The 20,183-nt window shown below is 67.6% G+C and overlaps 2 protein-coding genes across 5 annotated transcripts; one reads left to right on the top strand and one right to left on the bottom strand.

Moving 5' to 3' along the window:
• Positions 1–2,601: 2,601 nt before the first annotated feature.
• DBN1 (drebrin 1) lies at positions 2,602–14,066 on the top strand. 2 transcript variants are annotated; one of them, XM_064458658.1, is made up of 15 exons: positions 2,602–2,818; positions 6,862–6,917; positions 7,016–7,128; positions 7,334–7,408; positions 7,486–7,632; positions 7,794–7,871; positions 7,972–8,123; positions 8,324–8,387; positions 8,530–8,589; positions 8,745–8,859; positions 10,160–10,297; positions 11,299–11,430; positions 12,486–13,045; positions 13,144–13,246; positions 13,359–14,066. In XM_064458658.1, exons 1-15 carry the CDS (start codon positions 2,733–2,735, stop codon positions 13,427–13,429), a joined length of 1,950 nt encoding a protein of 649 aa, XP_064314728.1. In that variant the 5' UTR covers positions 2,602–2,732; the 3' UTR covers positions 13,430–14,066. The 2 variants fall into 2 exon arrangements, with proteins under 2 accessions (XP_064314728.1, XP_064314729.1); XM_064458659.1 differs by lacking the exon at positions 10,160–10,297 and having other exon boundaries at positions 2,605–2,818.
• A 110-nt stretch (positions 14,067–14,176) lies between these two features.
• On the bottom strand, positions 14,177–18,857 carry PRR7 (proline rich 7, synaptic). Of its 3 annotated transcripts, none has more exons than XM_064458657.1 (3): positions 18,780–18,857; positions 14,959–15,597; positions 14,177–14,823 (listed from the first exon to the last, which is right to left on the bottom strand). In XM_064458657.1, the coding sequence occupies exons 2-3, from the start codon at positions 15,254–15,256 to the stop codon at positions 14,435–14,437; spliced, it is 687 nt and encodes a 228-aa protein (XP_064314727.1). In that variant the 5' UTR covers positions 15,257–15,597; positions 18,780–18,857; the 3' UTR covers positions 14,177–14,434. The 3 variants fall into 3 exon arrangements, with proteins under 3 accessions (XP_064314727.1, XP_064314725.1, XP_064314726.1); XM_064458655.1 differs by lacking the exon at positions 18,780–18,857 and adding an exon at positions 17,428–17,592; XM_064458656.1 differs by lacking the exon at positions 18,780–18,857 and adding an exon at positions 17,414–17,592.
• Positions 18,858–20,183: the final 1,326 nt, after the last annotated feature.

Consider the following 20,183-nt stretch of genomic DNA (forward strand, 5'->3'; position numbering starts at 1 on the left):
TATCACCTGGGTCATCTCTGTCTCGTCATAGCAGGCAGGGCTGCTAACAGAGGTGGTAATTACTCCAGGGGGCAAAGTTGCAGCACGGAGAAATGGGGCAGATGTCCCACTGTGCAAGGGGGTCTCCTAGTTCCTGCACCCTGGCACTGAGCCCTGCGTAGGGGACAAGAAGTTACAGGGCACACGTTGGCCATGTGCACCAGCTCTGCATGTGCTCTGGTGTAGAGCAGCCAAGCATTTGCTCATGCAATGCAGCTGTTATCCTGAAGGATGGGCGCGAGCCTGCGCCGGCACCTCCGGCTGGAACAGGCTCAGGGGCAGTGGGTGTGGGGAAGAGCTGCTTCTCCTGCTCTGCTCTGGCAGCTGGAATGGTCATTAATAATTGCAGCTCTTACCATGATGAGCAATTGTAAGGAAAATTGTCTTGCTAATTTACTGGAAGGTTCTGCTGGGGGCAGGAGCTGGCTCCAGGAAGCCAAATGCCTCCCAGCATCACCCGGAGCTGGCCTGTGGCTGTGGTGCCACATCTCCCTGGAGTCAGCTGCAGGAGTGCAAAACTCTGGGGAGGGAAAGGTGGGAGTGATGGAGGCAGGCTGGGGCTGGACTCGGGCTGGAGCATATGTGGATGATAGAATGATCACACCGAGGAGCAGCAGGGCACGGCTGCGAAAAGGGACAGAAACAGCTGGCACTTGCTTGGCACGGCCAGGACAAGCAGGGGTGTGGTAAGTGCCCGAGTGCAAGTTCCAGCTATGCAGCCAAGGTCAGGGGAAGCGCAGGGGAAGGTGAGGTGACTGTGGCCCCATGTGAGCAGCCACCAAGCCAGCCTTGGCTCAGCTGGGACAGCAACCTGTGAGTGGAGGGCAGGGAAGGGGCAGGGGGAGGCAGTCATGTGGGACAGAGCCTGCTGGGGTAGCATAGCCTGGGAACAGGTGGTGCCAGCTCAGCCCTGGGGTACCCAGCCTTGGAGCAGGGCCAGGGCAGAGCCACAGTGCTGCAGCCAGCCTGCCAATACCCAAAGGGGAGCCAAGTATCTCCCTTGTGCTGCTGCAAGGCCCGCACCCACTGGGGCTCAGCCCCTTCGGTTGGGTGCTCTGTTGCCTCTGATCCCTACTGAAGACGCCCTTACCACCCAAGGTGCCTCTGCGCTTTGCTGAGAGCAGCTTTTGCCCACCAGCTCTGCACACCATGTGAGGAGCTTGTGCACAGGCAGCAGAAGGAGGGTCTCGGGTGGGCTGTGGAGGTGGAGCATGGGGAGGGGCTGCAGCCGTGCTACTCTGAGAACAAAGCCTGGCAGCATCGGGCTCAGGGATCCCACTGTGTCCCCGAGCAAGATCCCACCACATCCACCCCCAAAGCCAGCTGAGCTGCTTGCAGGGCGTCTGCTGTGGCCCTGGTCCCCACGTTGGCCCTGACAGCTGCTCCACAGCTGCTCACAAACTCTTGCAGCTTCTTTAGGGCGGCTCCGGCTTTGGCCTGGCTTAGAAATGGTGGTGCAAGGAGGGCGTGCAGGCATGGGGGGAGCAGGCAGCACAGGCAGGGTCGGTGGCACCCTGTCCCATATCCCACTGAGCTTGGGGGGGGACTTATATATAGGCTGCTCTGAAGGGCTTTGTTTGGGAAGGCCCATGCCAGCATCAGCCCTAGCCTGTGGGGACCAGGCCCTGTATGCTCCCCACTGCCTCTCCAGCACGGGGACCCCTTCAGCATGGTTCTGATCTGGGATGTGGGCAGCGCCAGTGGTCAGGGAGGCAGACTGGGTCAGGGCAATGATGCCTGCTCTGGCAGGAGTGTACGGACCCAGCTGGGAGCCCCTGCAGAGCCCTGCATGAGTCAGTGCAAAAAACAACTTTGTGGGTTTACACAGAGGCAAAATCCTCCTGGAAAAGGTGCCGCTGTGCAGAGCCTGGCAGGGTCCTGAGGGGACCAGGGGGGTTTGGGAGCAGTGAGGATGGAGGGGCAGGCAGGCAGTAAAGGGGCTCCCACAAAGGCTGCGCCTGTTGACACGTTACACAGCAGCAAGGGCACAGCTTGGCTGGACATCTGAGGTGGAGCCCTTGGTGCCATGTCCTTGGAGGGGAAAACTCAGGGCTCAGGGTCTTGGGGTGGAGGGCAAGCGAGGGCACAGGGTTCCAGGCATACGGTGTCCCCAGGGTGGAGGGGGCACTGGGCAGGGGAGGGTCTGGGGTGCAGAGGAGCACCCAGCAGGCGTGGTCCCTGGGGTGCTGGGTCCCCAGGAGGGGGTAGCACAGGACACTGGTCCCCAGGGCAGAGGAGAACCCAGGGTGCGGAACCACCGGGGGTGCAGGTTCCCGGGAGGGAGCTGAGCTGGGGCGCAGGTTTCCAGGGTTCAGGGTCCCTGGAGTGGAGGGAGGCCCAGGGTGTGGGGTTTGGGGGGCAAAGCAGAGCCCAGGCTGTGTGTCCCCGGGGTGCAGAATCGCGGGGGCAGCCCGGGGCGTGGGCGATGCTGCCCGCACCCCAGGGGTCCCGGTGCGGTGCCCGACGGCGCGGCGGGCGGGTTGCCCCGGGGGCGCGGCGGGGGCCGAGGCGGGGGCGGAGGCCGGGTTGGGGGGGCGGGGGGGGGGGGGCGCCGTTCGCGGCGCTAGGACCGGGCGCGGCGGCGGGCGGAGCCTCCCCGCCGCTCGCCCCTCCGCCCGGCCGCTGCGGCAGTGTCTCGGAGGCGGGCAGGCGGCCGGTCCCTCCGGTCCCCCCGGCAGCATCCCGGCCCCGCCATGGCTGGCGTCGGCTTCGCGGCGCACCGCCTGGAGCTGCTCGCCTCCTACCAGGACGTGATCGGCGAGGACAGCCCCACCGACTGGTGAGCGCGCCCGCCGCCGCCGCCGCCCCTTTGTCCCCGCCGCCGCCGCCGCCCTTTGTGCACGGAGCCGCCCGGTAACACCGGCCGCGCCCCGCGCTGCGCCCCCCGCCGCCCTGGGCCCGCTGTGCCGGGAGCCCCGGCACACAAAGGCAGGCGGGGCGGTGTGGGGGGGTGTGTGTGCCAGACCCGCCGCCGCCGGTGCCCGCACCTGCCCGCCGCCGCCTCACCGGGCCGGGGCGCGGTCCCCGCTTTGTCTGTGGCGGGCCGGCACGTGCGGGCGCCGGGACCCGCCGGCACCGGGACCCCCCGGTACGGCCCGACCCCCCCCCCGCCGGGCGGGAAGCGGGGTGGGGTCCGCAGCACAGCGGGGAGGGCCCGGGGTCCCTCCCGGTGGTGGGCCCGGCCCCGGGTCCCTTGCTATTGTCTGGAGCCGGAGCCGCGGGTAGTGGCGCCCGGGGTGGGGAGGGTGGGGGGACTTGGGGGGGGGATCGGGGCGCCCCCAGCCCGGCCCCGCCAGCTCTCGGGGTGCCCCATCCCCGTGGGGCCGCGGCGCACCGGCCCGGGACTGCCGCGCCGGACTGGGGCTGCTGCGGGCTCGGGGCGGGGGGCGGCCTCCCCTGGCGGGACCTTCCCCGGGCTGCCCTGCCCTGCCCGCGCCCCCAGGGCTGGACACCCAATGCTGTGAGCGCCGAGGCCCCACCGGATCCAGACCCCGCTGCAGCCGCCGCGGAAGCCCGCAGAGAGCATCTCCCCGCTGCCACCCCAATTCTCCCAGTGCCCATAGGCAGCTCCTAGCACCAGTCGGTGCTGTATGGCTAGCTGGAGCCGGCTGCCTCCGGTACCCCCTCGCGCCCCGGGGTGCCTGTGCCATGTGTGTAGGGATGCTGCTGGCACCCTGGGGTACAGCTCGCTGGGCAGAGCCGGGGTGCTGGGCAGTGCTGGGTGCATGCTGTGCATGCTGCTCTGTGGCTGGGATGCACTCCACTCTCTAGCCAGGTCCCTGCTCTTGAGGCAGGGCTGGAGCCCCCCCAGCCTGTGTGGGCCTGTTCAGGTCCTCCTGCCCACCAGCCTCAGGTCTCCGGGGAGCCCCATGGTCCTGCCGACAGCCCAAGGGTGCCATGAGTGAGTGCGGTGTGTGTTGTTGGCCAGGAGGCAGCTGTCAGCTCTGGGTACATCTCGCTTCCCAGCATCCGCTGCAAAGGAGCCCTCCCTGCCAAAGCTGCTGAGAACAGCAGAAACGGTTCCCAGGAAGCAAGCTCTGGGGCCGGGCCCCCCTCCTTCTCCAGCGCTGAGCCCCGGCTGGGCAGCGAACCCCCGCCATCCCTATTCTTGGGGCTGAGCTTGCTCCATCGTCCCCAGCCCCTCCGTGCTATGGTCACTGGTGGTGCCTGGCACTCGGTGCCAGTGGGAACAGCATCACCGCTGCAGGGCCCAGTGCCCAGGTGCAGAATGAGGGGTGATCCTCGGGGGGCTGCACTGGGAAGGGGGTGATGGGGACCGTCCCCTGGCAGTGGCCCAGCCTGGCTGAGCCAGGAGCTGTGAGGACACTGCGCTGGAGCCTGGCCCTGGGCTGATGCCAGGGGATGCCGAGCCCTCACCCGGCTGGGTCCCCTGTGTTTAGTCTGGGATTCCCCCCCAACCCCAAACCCGGTCCTGGAGGGTCCGAGCGTCCCCTCCCCCGCCTGGCCCCGCGGAGGCTGCTGGGGCCCATTACTCGATCAGAAAGGAATTTGGTGCTGCTTTCTGAGCACGCCGACTCCCTGGAGCTCTCAGCCACATTGGAAACACATGTGTCCAGGCTGGGGCAAGGCAGGCAATGCTCCCCCCACCTCAGCCTGGTGTGGGGGGCAGGCAGCAGTGGGCGCCCTGGGTGCTCGCACCCACGCATGCTGGTCTGCCTGCTCTGGTGAGTGGTGGGGCCGTGCGAGGCCAGTGGGGCTGCTGTCTCCTTGGCGGAGTGATGGGGGAATCTTTGCTGGAGTCCCCTGGCTGTGGGGAGCCCTCCTCCCTGGGCTGCATGGGGCATCTCACCCATGGGTGCCCCATGTGGCTAGAGCCAAGGGGCTGTATGGGCTGGGTGGAGAGATTAAAGCCCATGGATGGGGGTAAGTGATGCATAATGCTACCTGCACCCACTGTGGCACAGCTGGTCCTTGCTGCCAGGGCTCATGGTGATACTGCTGGCCCCTGCATGGCCCTGCTGACCCCCAGACTGGAAACCTCTGGATCCCCCATGCTGGTGTGGGGTCATGCCATGCTGCTGGGCTGCACTCAGGGCAGGGCTGTTTCCACACTGGTGCCTGGGGTGATGAGACCTGCCAAGCCCCAGATGGCCTGGGAGCACCCCTGTGTGCAGGCAGCAGCACCGCGCTTGGGTGCCATCCAGCATGGCAGGGTCCCGGGAGGGAGTGGGTGTCCCCAGCACCCACAGGCTCCCCAGGCAGCAGCACCATGGATCTGCCCTACTTGTTTCCTCCCCTCTGCAGCCAGCTGCATCCCACCCTGCAAGCCACCAACCGCTGCCTGCGGCCCTCCCCAGATTTGCTGCCGTCCAGCCCCATTCCTGGGAGATCATAGCAGGCTCCCCGGGGCGGGACTGCAGTTGCAGGCAGGGGCTGCATTTGCTGCCTTTCCCCGGCACAGGCATCACAGGCGGCGCTTTGCAGCTGCTTTGCCGGCTCCAGGCTGGGAGACGGCGCCGGCTGGGTCGGCCGATTAGCAGGATCGGGATGTGCGGATTAAAGTCAATCTTGTTGGTGCAATTATCTGCGGCTCGCTGACGGGGGCTCGGGGTGTGGTGGGTGCCGGGAAGCAGAGGGAAGCCCTCTCCATGTTAGGCACCCACCTGCCTTCCCCTTGTTTTTTAGCTCCCAGGGTCCAGCCATGGCCCCAGTTTATGGGGCCTCTGCCTGTAGGGGCCCCCCCATTCCCACCCCAGAGCCCAGCCTCTGTCTGGAAACTGCAAGCTCTGGTGAGGATGGCTCTGCCCAGCACCATGGGGATTTTGGTGCTCTGGCAAGCACTGCATGGGTGCCGCCAGCCAAATGCCGATCGTCAGAACCGCTTGCCTGCCCCGGTGCAGAGATGGGGGGGCCAGCACGGGCGGCCCTGGCTTCCCGGGCACAGCGCGTGATGGTGGCAGGCAGGTTTGGGTGCCTGCCAGGCCCCGGCAGGTCCCCGCTGCTTGCCTGCCTCCCCCGCTCCCCTCCACTAATCACCTCGTCATCGGGCGAGCTGCATCCCAGCTGGGATGGGGGGGTTGCCATGGCAACGGAGGATGCTGGTTGCCTAGCAACATCCATCCCCTCGCCCACCCGCCCTGGACCGATTCGGTATGTGTCCTTCCCCCCACATAGCTGGCTGCATGCCCCTGGGGAGGTGCGGGCTGGCAGGGGGGTCCCTGTGGAGCCTTGGGAGGGGCTGGCCAGGGTACAGCGGGAGTGAGAGGGGGTTTCCCATCCGATGGGAACAGTTTCCAAGGAACAGTCTCCATGACAGCCCCATCACACCCCGGTGGCACATTGATTTGCTGCTGCTGGTGCTCCGGCGTCCTCCCCCGGCCTGGTGCCTGCCGGGCCGGCGGCTCACGCAGCCAGGCACGTGAGTGGCCCCAAGTTCCCTGCCAGGGTGCAGGGCTGTCCCCAAAGCTGGTTGGTAACAGTGGGTTCGGAGGGGGATGGCAGGGGTGGGCGGGCAAGGAGCTGCAAGGCCACAGTGGCTTGTGGCATGGCACAGCAGCCTGCTGTCTGTGCGTGGCATCGCCCAGCTTGTCCCTCTGCCCAAGTGACCACTCTGTCCCCAACCTTGGGTCCCTGACCCAGGGCTGCCAGCCAGCAGGGAGGGGAATAGGCCCTGCCTGCAGTCCTGCCTGCCTTGCCTGGCAGCCTGGCCTCTCTCGGTGGCGATGGGTTGGGATGGCTGTGTGGCAGCTTGGGGACACCTGGCTGGTGTCCCAGCACCTGTCCTGACCTCAGGACAGGGCAGATGAGGGAGGCCACCCCGTGCTCCCCCTGGTCCATGGTTCACCCACGCTGTCTCCCCAGGGCCCTCTATACGTACGAGGATGGCTCTGATGACCTGAAGCTGGCAGCATCAGGAGGTAAGGTCCTCTGGCCCCACAGCCGGCTCGGCTTGCTGGTGTTTTCCCCAGCACCCATCCCGGTGCTGGCTGGATGTGGGCTGATGGTGCTGTGCCAGGTGGAGGCTTGCTGGAGCTCTCTGGCCACTTTGAGATCCAGAAGGTGATGTATGGCTTCTGCAGCGTCAAGGACCCCCAGGCTGTGCTCCCCAAATATGTCCTCGTCAACTGGGTGAGTTGGGGGGGCCATGCTGAGGCGGGGGGTCATGACCCACTGGGGCTGCAGAGTTGACAGGGGCATGGCTGGGTGTAAGGGAGGTGCCCATGGTGGTCGGGAGGATGCGGGTGCCCCATGGTCTTGAGGCCCCATGGTGGTCAGTGGAGGGGGGGTCACCCTGCCACCCCTCCCCTACTCAGCCCCTCCCCGGCTGCTGCAGGTGGGTGAGGACGTGCCGGATGCCCGCAAGTGTGCCTGTGCCAGCCACGTGGCCAAGATAGCTGAGTTCTTCCAGGTGGGTGACAATGGGGAGGGGGACAATGCTGCTGGGGCACTGACCCCGGTCCCTGACGGTCGCTCGCGCCCCCTCAGGGCGTGGACGTCATTGTCAATGCCAGCAGCGTGGAGGACATCGACCCGGGGGCCATTGGGCAGCGGCTCTCCAACGGGCTGGCCCGTGTCTCCAGCCCAGTGCTGCACCGCCTGCGGCTGCGGGAGGACGAGAACGCTGAGCCCGTGGTAATGTCCCCATGGCAGTGATGACGATGGCGGCGGGTGCGGGGCATCCCACCTGCCCGGGGCTCCTGTCTGCCGCAGCCCGTCACCCCGTGTGCCACTTACTGTTATTCCCCCTCGCTGATCCCAGCCCCTCCGCCCCCCCCGCCTCTCCTCCGTCCCAGGGCACCACTTACCAGAAAACTGATGCCACCGTGGAGATGAAGCGGCTCAACCGGGAGCAGTTCTGGGAACAGGCCAAGGTGGGGTATGCTGGGGGCACCCAGTGGCCCCCGGGGAGTGGGGTAAGCCACTAGTGGGCTGATGGGCAAATCCATCCTTCATCTCCCCTATCTCCACCAGAAAGAGGAGGAATTGCGTAAGGAGGAGGAGCGGAAAAAGGCCCTGGATGCCCGGCTGAGGTTTGAGCAGGAGAGGATGGAGCAAGAGCGGCTGGAGCAGGAGGAGCGGGAGCGGCGCTACCGGGAGCGGGAGGAGCAGATCGAGGAGCACAGGCACGGTGGGGGCCGGGGGTGGGGGCTGTGTCCCGTGAGATGCAGGATGGTCACACACAGAGGATGGCTGTGCATGTGCCACAAGCTGCTGGGTGGGTGCGTGGGTGTTGGTCCCCACTGAGGACCAGGCTAGGCATGGCTTGGTGGGCAGGGGCTGACAGGAGCTGGTGCCCAGCCCCTCTCGCATGCCCCTGTCACAGGAGGAAGCAGCAGAGCATGGAAGCGGAGGAAGCCCGGCAGCGCCTGAAGGAGCAGTCCATCTTTGTAAGTGCCGCGGCGGGCACGGGGCCGGGGTCAGAACCGGAGATGCCACCTGGCACTGCTTCCAGGGAATGGCTTTTCCCAGCTGGGCCCCCAGGGCATCCTGGGCTGTGGGGGGTGGGCGTGATGCCATGTCTCTTCCCAGGGGGACCAGCAAGAGGAGGATGACAGGCAGCAGCTCAGGAAATCAGAGTCAGAGGTGGAGGTGAGTGTGGCAGCAGCCATGCCCAGTGCTGGTCCTTGCTCCCCAGTCACTGATGCCCCCAGCTGGACAGGGACCCAGCTGGAGGGGGTTGGAGGGGTGGTCCCACAGCCCCATGCCACTAGGGTGGTGGGTCTCAGCCTCCCCCATCCCCGCAGGAGGCTGCTGCCATCATCGCTCAGCGGCCTGACAACCCCCGGGACTTCTTCAAGCAGCAGGAGCGTGTGGCATCGGGCAGCAGTGATGCCATCTCGCCGGGCAGCCACAGGACAGGTGAGGGGCTGGGGGGGGGTCTGTGGGCACTGTGGGGGGAACGGCAAGGCCGGGGGGTCTGTGGGCTGTGGAGCAAGTGGGTGCAGCACTGCTGAGGCTCCCTGCAGCTCAGCTAGTCGCAGCAGGATCTGGGGTCACCAGGGCTGTAACGTGGGGAGGTGGTGCCCTCTCTGCCGTCCCTGGTGCGATGATGGTGGGTGCCATGGCCATGAGGATGGCAGGGGGTCATCCTGCTCTGCTGCGCCACTACCACACCTTGTGGTCCCTGCCACTGGGGCAGCTTGGCAGGGGCTGGATGCCAGGGGAAGGTGTTCTGCAAAGGGGGGTGCATCCTGCTCCCTGCTTGCTTGGGTGTTGTCCACCCACCCATCACGGCACCACGCCAGCAGCCAGTGTGGTCAGGAGTGGCAGCTGGGGGTCTGGGGTGTGGCTGGGGAAAGAAATTCTTCCCATGGAGTCAGCTAAAAGGGGCAGGAGTGTGGGGGGCACGCTAGTGCTTCATGGTGTGCCTGCCCCAGGGTCCCCACTGCCAGGGTGGGTGCCTGTGGTGGTGCAAGACACTCTGCTTTTGGGTTGGGATGATGCCAGCAGGTCTCTGGCCATGGAAGTAGTCTGTCCTTGAGGAGGGCTGGCCATGGGGCTGGGCAGGGGGTGCCCCACAAGGAAGCTGGGCTGCCTCATAGTCTGAGGTCCAGTCCTGGGACTCTCTTTGTGGCTCTAGGGCAGGGGCTGGCTGCCCGTGTGGGCACCTCCAGCTGTGGGGCCATGTCATGGGGCTGCACTGGAGGTCATGCGAGGGTGCTATGCTGGGGGGCTGTGCCATGGGGCTGTGCTGGGGCGTGTGGGGGGGTCTGTGATGTGTCGTCTTTGCTGTGGGGTCATGCCATGGGTCGTGCCATGGGCTGTGCCATGGAGCTGTGCTGTGGGGTTGTGCCTCAGGGCAATGCTGTGGGGCTGTGCCGTGGGTCATGCTGTGGGCTGTGTGTTGTGGCCAAGCCGTGGAGCCCTGGGTTGTGCCATGGGCTCATGCTGTGGGACCGTGCTGTGCCTGAGGAGATAGTTGGCCCCATGCCATGTCTGGCCTTTCTCTGCACCTGGCCGCTTAATGCTACCTCCTGTCCTCTGTCCTGCTGTCTTTTCGTCCTCCTGTCCTGCCATCCTGTCCTGCTGTTAGTGCTGCCTCCTGTCCCATCTCCTTCCGTTCTGGTGCCCTGGCCCCACCATGACCATGCTGAGCAGGGACTGACCCATCTCTTTGCTCTCTTTCTCTCCGTCTGTCTGTCTGTCTTTCTCTCGGCAGGTCGTCTGTACTGTCCTTTCATAAAGACAGCTGACAGTGGGCCGCCTTCTTCCTCTTCTTCCTCCTCCTCCCCCCCGCGGACCCCCTTCCCCTATATCACCTGCCACCGCACCCCAAATCTCTCCTCTTTCTTCCCATGTAGGTAGCTGGGAGCCCCCGGGCACTCAGGCTCTGGGGGGCTGAGCCATGGGCAGCTGCCCCACAGCCCCACCCCAGCCCCACAGCACACTGGGCCAGGGGGTGCGAGGATGGAGCCGTGGAACCAACAGCAGAGGCAGCGCCCCTCCCGTGGGCACCCCAAGGGGGCCGAGCACCCAAATCGGGGCTGTACCTGCACCCATGGGCACCCTGAATGCCTTGTGTGGGGCTGGGCCCATGGTGGGTGCTGTGCCCCTGGGGTGGGGGGATGCGGCACGCTGTGCCTGTGGGGCCAGTTGTGCCTGTAGTATGGGGAGGGGGCACCAGGCAGGCTGCGCCCGTGGGACAGACAGGAACAGGGCAGAGCTGTGCCCGGCGAGATGATGCTCTGCCAAGGGATGGAGCAGCCTGTGCCCGTGGGATAGAGGGGGTACAGGGTGGGCTCTGCTCATGGGCCAGACAGAGATGGGGCAGGCTGTGCCCATGGGGCAGAAGGGTACGGGGCAGGGCAGCACGGGTTGGAAAAGGCTGTGCCCAGGATCGTGTGGGGCTGTGCCCACGGAGCAGAATGAGCAAGGCAGTGCCTGGGGCCATGTGGGGCTGTGCCCCCTGGCTGTGGGGTGGCAGGGCACAGAGATGTGCCTGTGGAGGAGAGGCTGTGCCAGGGCCCAGCTGGGCGATGTGTGTTCAGGGCCAGTATGTGGCACAGCAGGTATGGGGCTGCCTGTCCTCATACCCGGCAGATGTCAGGGCTGCCACAGTGTGGGGCCAGTGGGGATGCCCGGGGTGAGCGGGGGGTTGGTACAGTGGTTGCTGCACCCCTGGGTGCTTCTGCCCCACCACCACAGGGGGGGAAGACGTGGTGGCATGTACATTGTGATGTACATTTGACAGCTGGTGGCTGGGTTGTTGTGGGGCAGGAGCAGGGGTGGCGCTGGGGTCCTGGCTCCCCCGCAGTGTGCGCAGCCCCCTCCATGCCACCCCATCTCCCTTGTCTGCAGGCAGCCAGTCGGACGCCTACCGCAAGGCCTCGGCAGCGGGCTGCAGCCCCTGCGAGTCCAGCCCGGCCGCCACGCTGCTGGGCGAGCCGGGCACCCGTGACTCGGGCAACGAGTTGCCAGCAACGCCCAAAGGTGGGCGCAGGGGTCCCACCGCCTGCCCCTGCCTGGGCCTGCCTGGGCACATCCCCACTGTCCCCTGCAGTGTATCTCCCCGCTGCAGCCCCCTTGCCTCCTCTGGAATCCCCGCTGGAGCCCCTGATGCAGCCCTGATGCTGCAGCCCTGCCAGCCTCCCTTGCATTTCTCAGTGCAGCCATGCTGGCCTGTCTGCATCCCTTGGTATATCATCCCCTACCATCTCTGCCGTGTCTCCCAGTGCATCCCCGCTTAGCTATTGCTCTGTGCCAGTGCATCCCCGCCATCTCTGCTGCATTCCCCCTGTGCATCCCCGACGTCATTGTTACATCCATGCTGCCCCAGTGTATTTTCCATCAGTGCATCCCTGTTGTCTCTGCACTGCCCTCTGCCCCCCGCACCATGTTCCCCCATCTCCAGTGCAGTGCCCCAGCCAGTACGTCTTCATCATCACCGGTGCATTCCCCCTCGTCTCTGCTGCAACCCTCCCCCCAATGCTACTCTGCTCTATCTGCACCATCCTCAGTACGGCCCTGCCAGTGTTGCTGCTTCCCTCCATGTATCTCCATCATTGCACTGCATCCCCAGTGCCTCCCAGCCAGCTCTGCTGCAGGCCACCCTGCCCCATGTGTCCCTGCTGGCCTCTGCATCCTTTGGTTCATCCCAGCTTTCCTTTCTCCATCTACCCAGTGCTTCCTTCCCCATCCACACCTGCCTTGTGCCTCCCAGCCACAAACCCTGCCCCCAGGAGGGCCCAGCCACCCCTCCCTGCATCCCCAAAAGATAATCTTGCCCCCAACCCTCCCCCCCCCCCCCGCCATGTCCCCTGGGGTCCCTGTGATGTAGTGTGTCCATGGGGCCCCTCCCTGCCCAGCCACTCCCACCCACCCCTGCAGCATCTCCTTGCTGCACCCAGCCCAAAGGACCACCCCTGCCCTTCTGCAGCTGCAGCCCTGTCCCTGTGTGTCCCCCAGCCCCTGGACCGGGGGGGGGGGAGGGGGGAGGAAGGGGTCGTCTGTCCCTGCTGACTGCTGTTCCTCCCCCCCCTTTGCAGACTCCCCCAGCCCCAGCACCCAGGAGGCTGGGCCAACCGCCCCCGAGCAGCACTGGCAGTTCCCAAGGCCTGAAGACAAGGCCACCGAGCCCCCTGGGGATGAGCCCAGCCCCAGCCCGGCATGGACAGCAGGGGGTGATGCCCTGGGGGACCTGGTGACCCTGGAGCCCACTGAGCCCTCTCCACCACCTGCAGCAACCGAGCCCCAGCCTGGGGAGACCCCCAACCCTGAGAGCCTCATCGACCTGTGGCAGAGTGATGGGGCAACCCCTGCCGCTGCCTGGCCCCTGCCTGCCACCCCAGTCCCCGAGGGTCCCCCGGCCACGCTGCCTGACGAGGGGACCCTGCTGAGCCTGGATGAGCTGCCAGAGCCCCCCGCCACCTTCTGTGATGCGGAGCAGGAGGAGGAGGAGGAGGAGGTGGCCGGCGGGGGGAGCCCCCAGCCCCGGGGTCTTGGCTGCCAGCGTGCCCCCCAGGAGGATGTCCTGGGCCGAGAGACTCCCCCCATCACCAATGGGGAGATGGCCCCCAAGGATGGGACGCCGGGTCGTGGGGAGCAGGTGAGCATGGCTGGGGGGGGTGTTGTGGGCTTGTGGGTCAGGGAGGTAATGGGATGGCTGGGGGTGGGTCCTGACTGTCTGCACCCACCCACCACCAGGCCAGCGAGGGCTACTTCAGCCAGTCCCAGGAGGAGGAAGTGACCCCCGCCGAGGAGCCATCAGCCAAAGCCCCCCAGCCTGTCTTCTACAACAAGCCCCCAGGTGAGTGGGGGCAGTGTCTGTCCCACCATGGGGCACCCCATGCCACCCTGATCCCTCCATGGGGCACCCTATGCGGCCCTGACCCGCCCCCTCCCTTTCCCCATTCCCCCAGAAATCGACATCACATGCTGGGATGCTGACCCCCTGCCTGAGGAGGAGGAGAGCTTTGGGGGGGCCCTGTAAGCCCAGGCCCTGCTGCCGGCGCAGGCAGCTCGCCCCGGCCGGCGCGGGGCGTGAGGGGACCGTAGTTGGGGGCCAGGCCCCCCCTCGCCCCACTGGGGCCCCGCAGGATGAGGCCTCTGGGTGGGGGCCGCCCCGCTGCGCCCCCACCCCGGGGCACCTTTTGCAGCCCCCCCCATCTCTTTCTCTTTTTTAAGTTGTCAGTAGGAGCCATGTGAGCCCCCCCCCTTAGCAGTTCCCCCCCACCCCGCTGCCCCAGCACCCCTTTGGGGGGGAGGGAGACACACAGCTCGCATCCCCTGCCCAGCTGTGGGATGGGGTCTTGTTCTCTTTGTGCCCCCCCACCAAGAGCCCCCCCATACTTTGCACGAGTTCAAAAAATAATAATAAATGAATATGGCAATAAAGTGACCTGATCAAGGCAAGGCTGTGGCCAGCAGCAGGCCCCACCCCAAACCCCAGTGGGGAGCTGGCATGGGGCTTTTACCTTCCCCCCACTCCTTCCTCGCCGGGAGCTCCCTTACCCCCCCGCTTGGCCCCTGCTTAGGCTCCCCCCCCCCGCCCCGGTAACTGTTTTTGGAAAGCACAAGTTCTGTACCAGCGGTGTGCTCATGTCTGTTAATAAATAAAGCGACTCCCACAGGGGCTGCAGCCTGCTGGGGGGGGGGGGGGCAGGGAGGGCTGAGTGGGGGGGGGGCTGTCACTACTCCTGGGGGGGGTCCTGTGATGCCATCCCAGCAGGAGGCAAACCCGAGCCACAAACTTTTATTCTCAAACTGTAACAAACAAAAAAATTAAGAAACAGAGCAGAGTCCAGGTCCCCAGTGCCCCCGGCCATGGGGGGGCCAGCGGGGGCCAGATGGGGAACCAGCCCCTTCCACGCTGGCAGCAATGGCCCACTCTGGGGCGGGTGTCCCCGGGGTGACATGGGCAACTGAAACCACCCCCCCTGCCCCTGGTGCTGGAGAGGTACCCACAGCAAGGTCCAGGGGTCCCCCGGGGCCACCGTTAGACAGCGGTAGTCCTGCCAAAGAGGGGCATGGAGACTGGGAGGTGCCAGGGTCCCGGCTCGTAGGTGTCCCTGCTGCTGAGCTCCGAGTCCGTCCAGCTGGGAAACATGCGAGGGGAGCACTCTGCCTGCAGGTAGATGTCCGGGCAGGCAGGGCCAGGGCTGGCCGAGCGGGGCAGGTGCAGTGCTGAACCATAGCCAGCATCCAGGAAAAGGGGTTTGTAGCTGGGGGGCTGCTCCTGCTTCTCCAGCCGCTCGTGGCTCAGGAAGGGGGTGTTGATTTTGCGGTAGAGCCCCCGCGTGTCCATCAGCACCTCGCTGTATGGGGGGGGGGGCTCTGCCATCAGCAGTGCCTCCTCGTAGCACGGCGGCTTCGACAGGTCCGATTCTGTAAGGTAAAGCCCCCCCGCATCCCCCACTGCCATCAGCCCTGTGCCCTGGCTCTCGTGCTGTATTGCCCCCCCCAAAAAAAGGGGGGAGGTGCGCACTCCAGGGATGCTGAGAGGCCCTCCCTGCTCCTTACCATGCCGACAGCTCCAGGGCCGGGGGGGCGGGATGTGGTGGGGGTGATGATGGTGGGGATCGTGGCGGAGGCGGTGGGGGATGGCGATGCCGGGGGGGCTGCCCCCGTAACCCTCGTAGTGCAGCGGCTCCAGCTCCAGCGCACGCAGGCTCTGCTCCCGCAGCCGCTCCTCCTGCTGCCGCTTCACCCGCCGCCTCAGGTAGCTGCAGAAGCAGCACAGCAGCACGATGAGCCCCCAGATGAGCCAGAAGCCCGCGAAGCAGGTGAGGAAGGTGTAGGTGCCCTGGGACATCACCATCTTGGCTGCTGGTCCCAGGGGGAGGCCCCTGCCTCTCCCTGCCCTCGGGGTGGGGGATGGGATGCTCAGGGCGGCAGCAGGGCCAGGGCAGGACCCGACGCTGTCAGGGCCGCCGAGGGCATCTCCCTGGGCCGTGCCTGGCGGCGTCTCCTCCGGCCCGTGGGTGCCCGCCGTCAGGGGTCCATCCTCGCCATGGAGCCGGGGGGGCTGGAACGGGTGGGTCAGGCCTGGGTACGCTGGACGGGCGGCCAGGCAGGGGGCTGGTGGGGTGGGCGGCAGGGGAACAGGGCCGATGGGGTCCCGCTGCCCATCTCTGGGAGGGGGCCGCCGGGGAGGGGGCCCTGCAACGAGACAGATGTGAGTGTGAGCGTGGTGGGGACGTGGCCGCCCCGTTCCCATGGTGACTCGCTCCACATGCGCAGCGGTGCCCGCAGCCGGCAGGGAGCTGTGCCCAGCCCCGCATGCGCCCCCGCTGTCACCCCCATGGCTGCAAACCCACACCACACCCCAGCACCCCACCACGGCGCTGTCGGGCACCCCAGGACGGGAGATGGATGCTGCGGCCCCACAGCATCGATGCCCATGAGGTTGTGGGGCATCCGCTGGCATCCCCCTCTCCCACCCACCCAGTGCACCCCAGATCGGCTGCAGAGTCCAGGCAGTTCAGCCCCCACGCCACCCCACACTGCCCCACAGCAGGGTGCCCTGAGGAGGAGGAGGAGGGATGCACGGAGCAGACAGGCATCTGCCTGTGGCACGTGGCACTTGCGGGAGCACATGCACCATGGCCATTGCTGGCCTCGCGGCCACCAGGGAGAATCAAGGGATGGTGGCACCCCCAACATGGCAAAGCAGGGAGTGATCTGGGGCAATGGGAACCGTCACCCCTGCCAGGTCACTGCCTTTAGGCAGGCTGATGGCTCAGTCACGTCCCACCGAGCACCAAACAGGGACAGTGCAGGGACAGCGCGTGCCGGGGGGGGGGGTGTCCATATCATTGAGTGCGGAGCAGCACCCATGGGTGCTCACAGGCAGGCACGTAAGCACCCATCAGGATGATTATTCTGGTGTGGGAGAGAACGGGCTTGCTGCCGGGGAGCAGGGCGAGCGCTGGAGTGGTGGCGGCCGAGGGCAGGGTGACCGCAGAAGTGCCACGGCTCCCACGTGCCGCCACCCGGCGAGGGGGTCCCCGGCCGCCCCGGGGAACAGGGCCACGCTGCCGGCGAGGGGAGCGCGGTGGGGCCACCGGGGCTGGCGGGGCAGCGGGGCCGGAGGGCCGAGCCCAGGCGGAAGGAAGGAGGGATGGGGGAAGGAAGGGGCCGGGGAGCCCCGGCCACGCTCCGGCGAGCAGCGGGGGCGGCTCCATCACGCAGACAAAAAGCGGGGGCAGAGGCAGCCTCGGGATGGGGATCTTTGGGGAGGGGGTTCCCCCTTCCTGGGGCGGCCCAAGCCGCACCGCTGCCCGGCTCAGGCCAGCTCGGTGCGCACAGGGCTCACCGGCCGCGGCTGCAACAGGCTCCCCACCGGCAGCCAGGGTATTCCCCGGAGGGGGGCACCGTGCGGGAAAGGCCGGGGGGCGAGCACCAGAGTACCGGCGGGGGGACAGCGGGAAGCGGGGCACGGCGGGCTGGCGGCGCCGGGAGACCGGGGGCGTTTGCAGCTGGGGCGTGTGGGGGGAGCGGGGCTGCCGGGGCCGTGCGGGCTGGGGAAGGCGCGGGGCCGGGCTGGGGGACACCCACGCCAGAGGAGCGACCGTGCGGCTGGGAGCACCCGCAGAGCCGGGCCCCGCCGGTACCCCCGGGCCACCCCACTGGCCCCCGATCGCGGCCTGGGCCCCGCTGCCCGCGTCGCATCCCCGCCCGGTGTCTCCGGCGGGAGGGGGACACCCCGGCGGGGACCTCCCGACTCCCGGTGCCGGACGCGGCAGCCCCCTCCACCTCCTCCTCCTCCTCCTCCTCCTCCTCCTCCTCCTCCAGGGCGCGCGCCCGCCGGGGACGGACCGGGGGCGCGCGCCCCGGGACGCGCCGCGCGCCTCCGCCCCGGTACCCGGTTGCCGGTGGCGGCGGCTCCGCGCGCGCCCCCGCCCAGGCCCCGCTGCCTCCGCCGCCGCGCAACAGGCGGAGGCGCCGCGCCCGCTCCCTCGGCGGCTCCCGTTACCGGCGGCGGCGCACGTGGCTCAGGCGACGGGCGGCGGCTCCATAGGGCGGCGGCGGCGGGTAGATGGGGGCCCGGTGCGCGCCCGGTGCGCGGCGCCGCCGCCGCCTCCCGGCGCTGCCTTTGTCTCCGGTGAGCGCTCCCGCGCCGCCGCCGCGCCCCGCCCCGCCCGGGCTCCCGCCCCGCCGCTCCGCCCCGCCCTCGGCGCGGGGAGGGACCCGGGGGCCGGCGGGTTCCCCTCACCCCCGCCCCGGTACCCGCCGCCGAGCGGGGGCTACTGGCGGGGACCCGTACGGGGCGAGTGGGAACGGGCGCTGCCACGGGAACCCGCTCCCTTCCCGCCGCCCTGGCGTGGTAGCGGGGCCCCCATGGTGAGGGCCGGGGATCCCCGTGTGACGGCCCCACGGTCCGGTCGGGGCGACGGCCGGGTGATGCTCCGTGGGGTGATGCCACGGGGTTCCCCATTCGGTGGCCACGCACTTGCCCTGGGGCGTGGCAGGGGGGTGCCGGGGGCTGCCAGCCCCAGCCTCCTCTGGGGGTGACGGTCAGCGCAGCACAGGGATAGTGGCCAGGAGGGTAAGGGCCCCTACCGCAGCCCACCGGGGGGTCTGCAGTGGGACGCGTGGCTGTGCTGGGCTGGGGTGTCAGCCTGGCCCCGAGGACAGCGAGGGCCAGAGGTGGCACTGGGTGACACCCGGGAACACCCGGCACCTTGTGGGGGGCTGCTCTTGCCCGGGAGCAGACCCCTCGCCAGCCTGGCCCGAGCGCTCATGCCCCTGCGCTAGGGCTCCGCCGGCTATTTGCTGGGGCGGACACACACATCACCAGCAGGGGCATCACTGGCCCAAGTCCAGTGGTCACGGCCCCCATGGGAGACCACCCTTCAGGCTCCCTGAGTCTGCATCCGCCCTGGGGGCAACGGCACCCGCTTCTCCCTTCCCTGCGTTCCGGTGCGGGGCGGGCTGTGCCAGGAGCAGCGGGACCGTGGTTACAGGGCAGAGCTGTGCCAGCCCCGGCCACAGCGCCCACTGAGTGCCAGGGCCAGAAGCCAGGTGGGTGACTGGTTGCGGGTGCCCGGTGGGGGTGCCCCATGCAGGCCATGACCCCACCGCCGCTTCCTCCCCGTGGGCAGGGTGGCAGGCGCTTGCTGTGGCCGCACACACGGCGCATTGTTCTGCCAGGGCCTGGCCGGAAGGACTTCCTCCACCCCAGCCAGGGAACAACCCGGGGAAGCCGGGTGCCAGCAGCCTGCTCCCGCCACGGCCGAGCAGAGTGGCTCCGGCAGCCGGCCAAGCCCCGCCAATTCACTCAAAGTGGGGCCGCGATGGCCACATGTCCCCCAGCCCCCTTGGCTCCAACGCTGACTCACCTTGCTGGAACTTGTCTCCTGTGATTGGACCTCACAGTGTGGCTGTAGCAGCCCAGCAGTGCTGGCTCGATGGTTGTGGGGGTGCCCGAACAGCACCCACAGCAGGCAGGGGGCTGTGGCCATGCAGGGGGGCTTGGGTGCTCCCTCGGGGCATGGGTAACGCAGAGACGGGAGGCAGGGCAGGGGCCGCGGGCATCGTCAGGCCAGGGCGAGGGTGGGCAGGGGGAGCCAGGCCTCCGGCCCCACCAGCGCTGGGGGCCGGGAGCTGCCTTCCCCTTCCCCACAGCGGCGGGGGGAGGCAGGCGGGGGAGCGCTCCCTGAGCCACATGGTGGGCTGGAGGAGGAGCCGTTGCCCAGGCAACAGCTGAGAGCATCCTTCACCCCTGAAAATCGTGTGCCGGTGCTGCCTCCACAGCTTGGGGCAGCACCCAGGACCCCCCAGGGCCCTTGTGCCCACCCAGAGCTCACCAAGGGCCCTCTGTGTCTGTGGGGCCCAGACCTGCTGGCTCCAGCCGTACACCAGCACCTCTTCACCCACATGCTGCTTCCCCCCCCCAGCAAGGACAGGGATGGGGACAAGGCACCCCCCAAATGCTGGGGCACCACTGGGCAGAGGGGAGCTGAAGACAGGCGGTGCCCCTTCCATGCTCTGCTCATGGCTCGGCCACAGGCTGCCCACACCCCCTGGCCCTGCCTGCAGAGCCATGCTGACCCTGCGACAGACACTGATAACACATTGGTGACCCTGGCACCTCCATGCCAGGGTGCCGCAGCCCTGGCAGGGCAGCATGAGCATCCCTGGCCAGTGCGGTGGGAACAACAATCCCCAGGCAGTCCCCATCCCCCCACCCTGCCTGCCTTCCTTCCACGGCTGCAGAAAATTCCTGGATTTTACCCCAAGATGCCCCCTCCGAGTGTGAGAACTCCTCCTCGGCCTGCTCCCATAGCAACTGTTCCCTAGCTACCCAGCCGCACTTGCTATTCTCATCCCTGTGCAGCTGTGTGTGGCCCCCCGGCGCTGCACACAAGGCTGCTGCCACTGCCACCAGCCCTGCCACCGAGCCCAGACCCCAAACCCACCCCGCATCCACCCTGAACAGGCTGCCCTGATTTGCTGCTCTGTCGTGACCTTAACCCTGCTCCTGTCTTGTCCCCCCTTGGAGGGGCTGTCCCTTGGGCTAAGGAGGCAGGGCCCTGTGCGGGTGCAAGGTACCCCTCTGCACAGTTCCACCCCAGAGCAGCAGTGCAGAGCAGGACTCTGCCCTGGCACCACAGCACACCCTTGACAGCCCAGGAGGGGCTGTGTTGAGGGCAGACAGGGGAGAGGCAGGACATGCCCCAAAGGGGATCACAGCAGACACAAGCACCCAAATGGCACAAGGCCTTGTACCTGTCATGCCCCTG

Source organism: Phalacrocorax carbo, chromosome 8 (genome assembly GCF_963921805.1).
Source record: "Phalacrocorax carbo chromosome 8, bPhaCar2.1, whole genome shotgun sequence".
NCBI classification, from domain to species: Eukaryota; Metazoa; Chordata; class Aves; order Suliformes; family Phalacrocoracidae; genus Phalacrocorax; species Phalacrocorax carbo.

Coding starts and splice junctions, on each gene's coding strand:
- DBN1 (XM_064458658.1), top strand. CDS start 2,733: ATGGCTGGCGTCGGCTTCGCGGCGCACCGCCTGGAGCTGCTCGCCTCC. Junction 2,819..6,861: donor GAGGACAGCCCCACCGACTG/GTGAGCGCGCCC, acceptor CTGTCTCCCCAG/GGCCCTCTATACGTACGAGG. Junction 13,046..13,143: donor CGCCGGGTCGTGGGGAGCAG/GTGAGCATGGCT, acceptor ACCCACCACCAG/GCCAGCGAGGGCTACTTCAG.
- PRR7 (XM_064458657.1), bottom strand. CDS start 15,256: ATGGTGATGTCCCAGGGCACCTACACCTTCCTCACCTGCTTCGCGGGC. Junction 14,824..14,958: donor GCCCTGGAGCTGTCGGCATG/GTAAGGAGCAGG, acceptor TTTACCTTACAG/AATCGGACCTGTCGAAGCCG.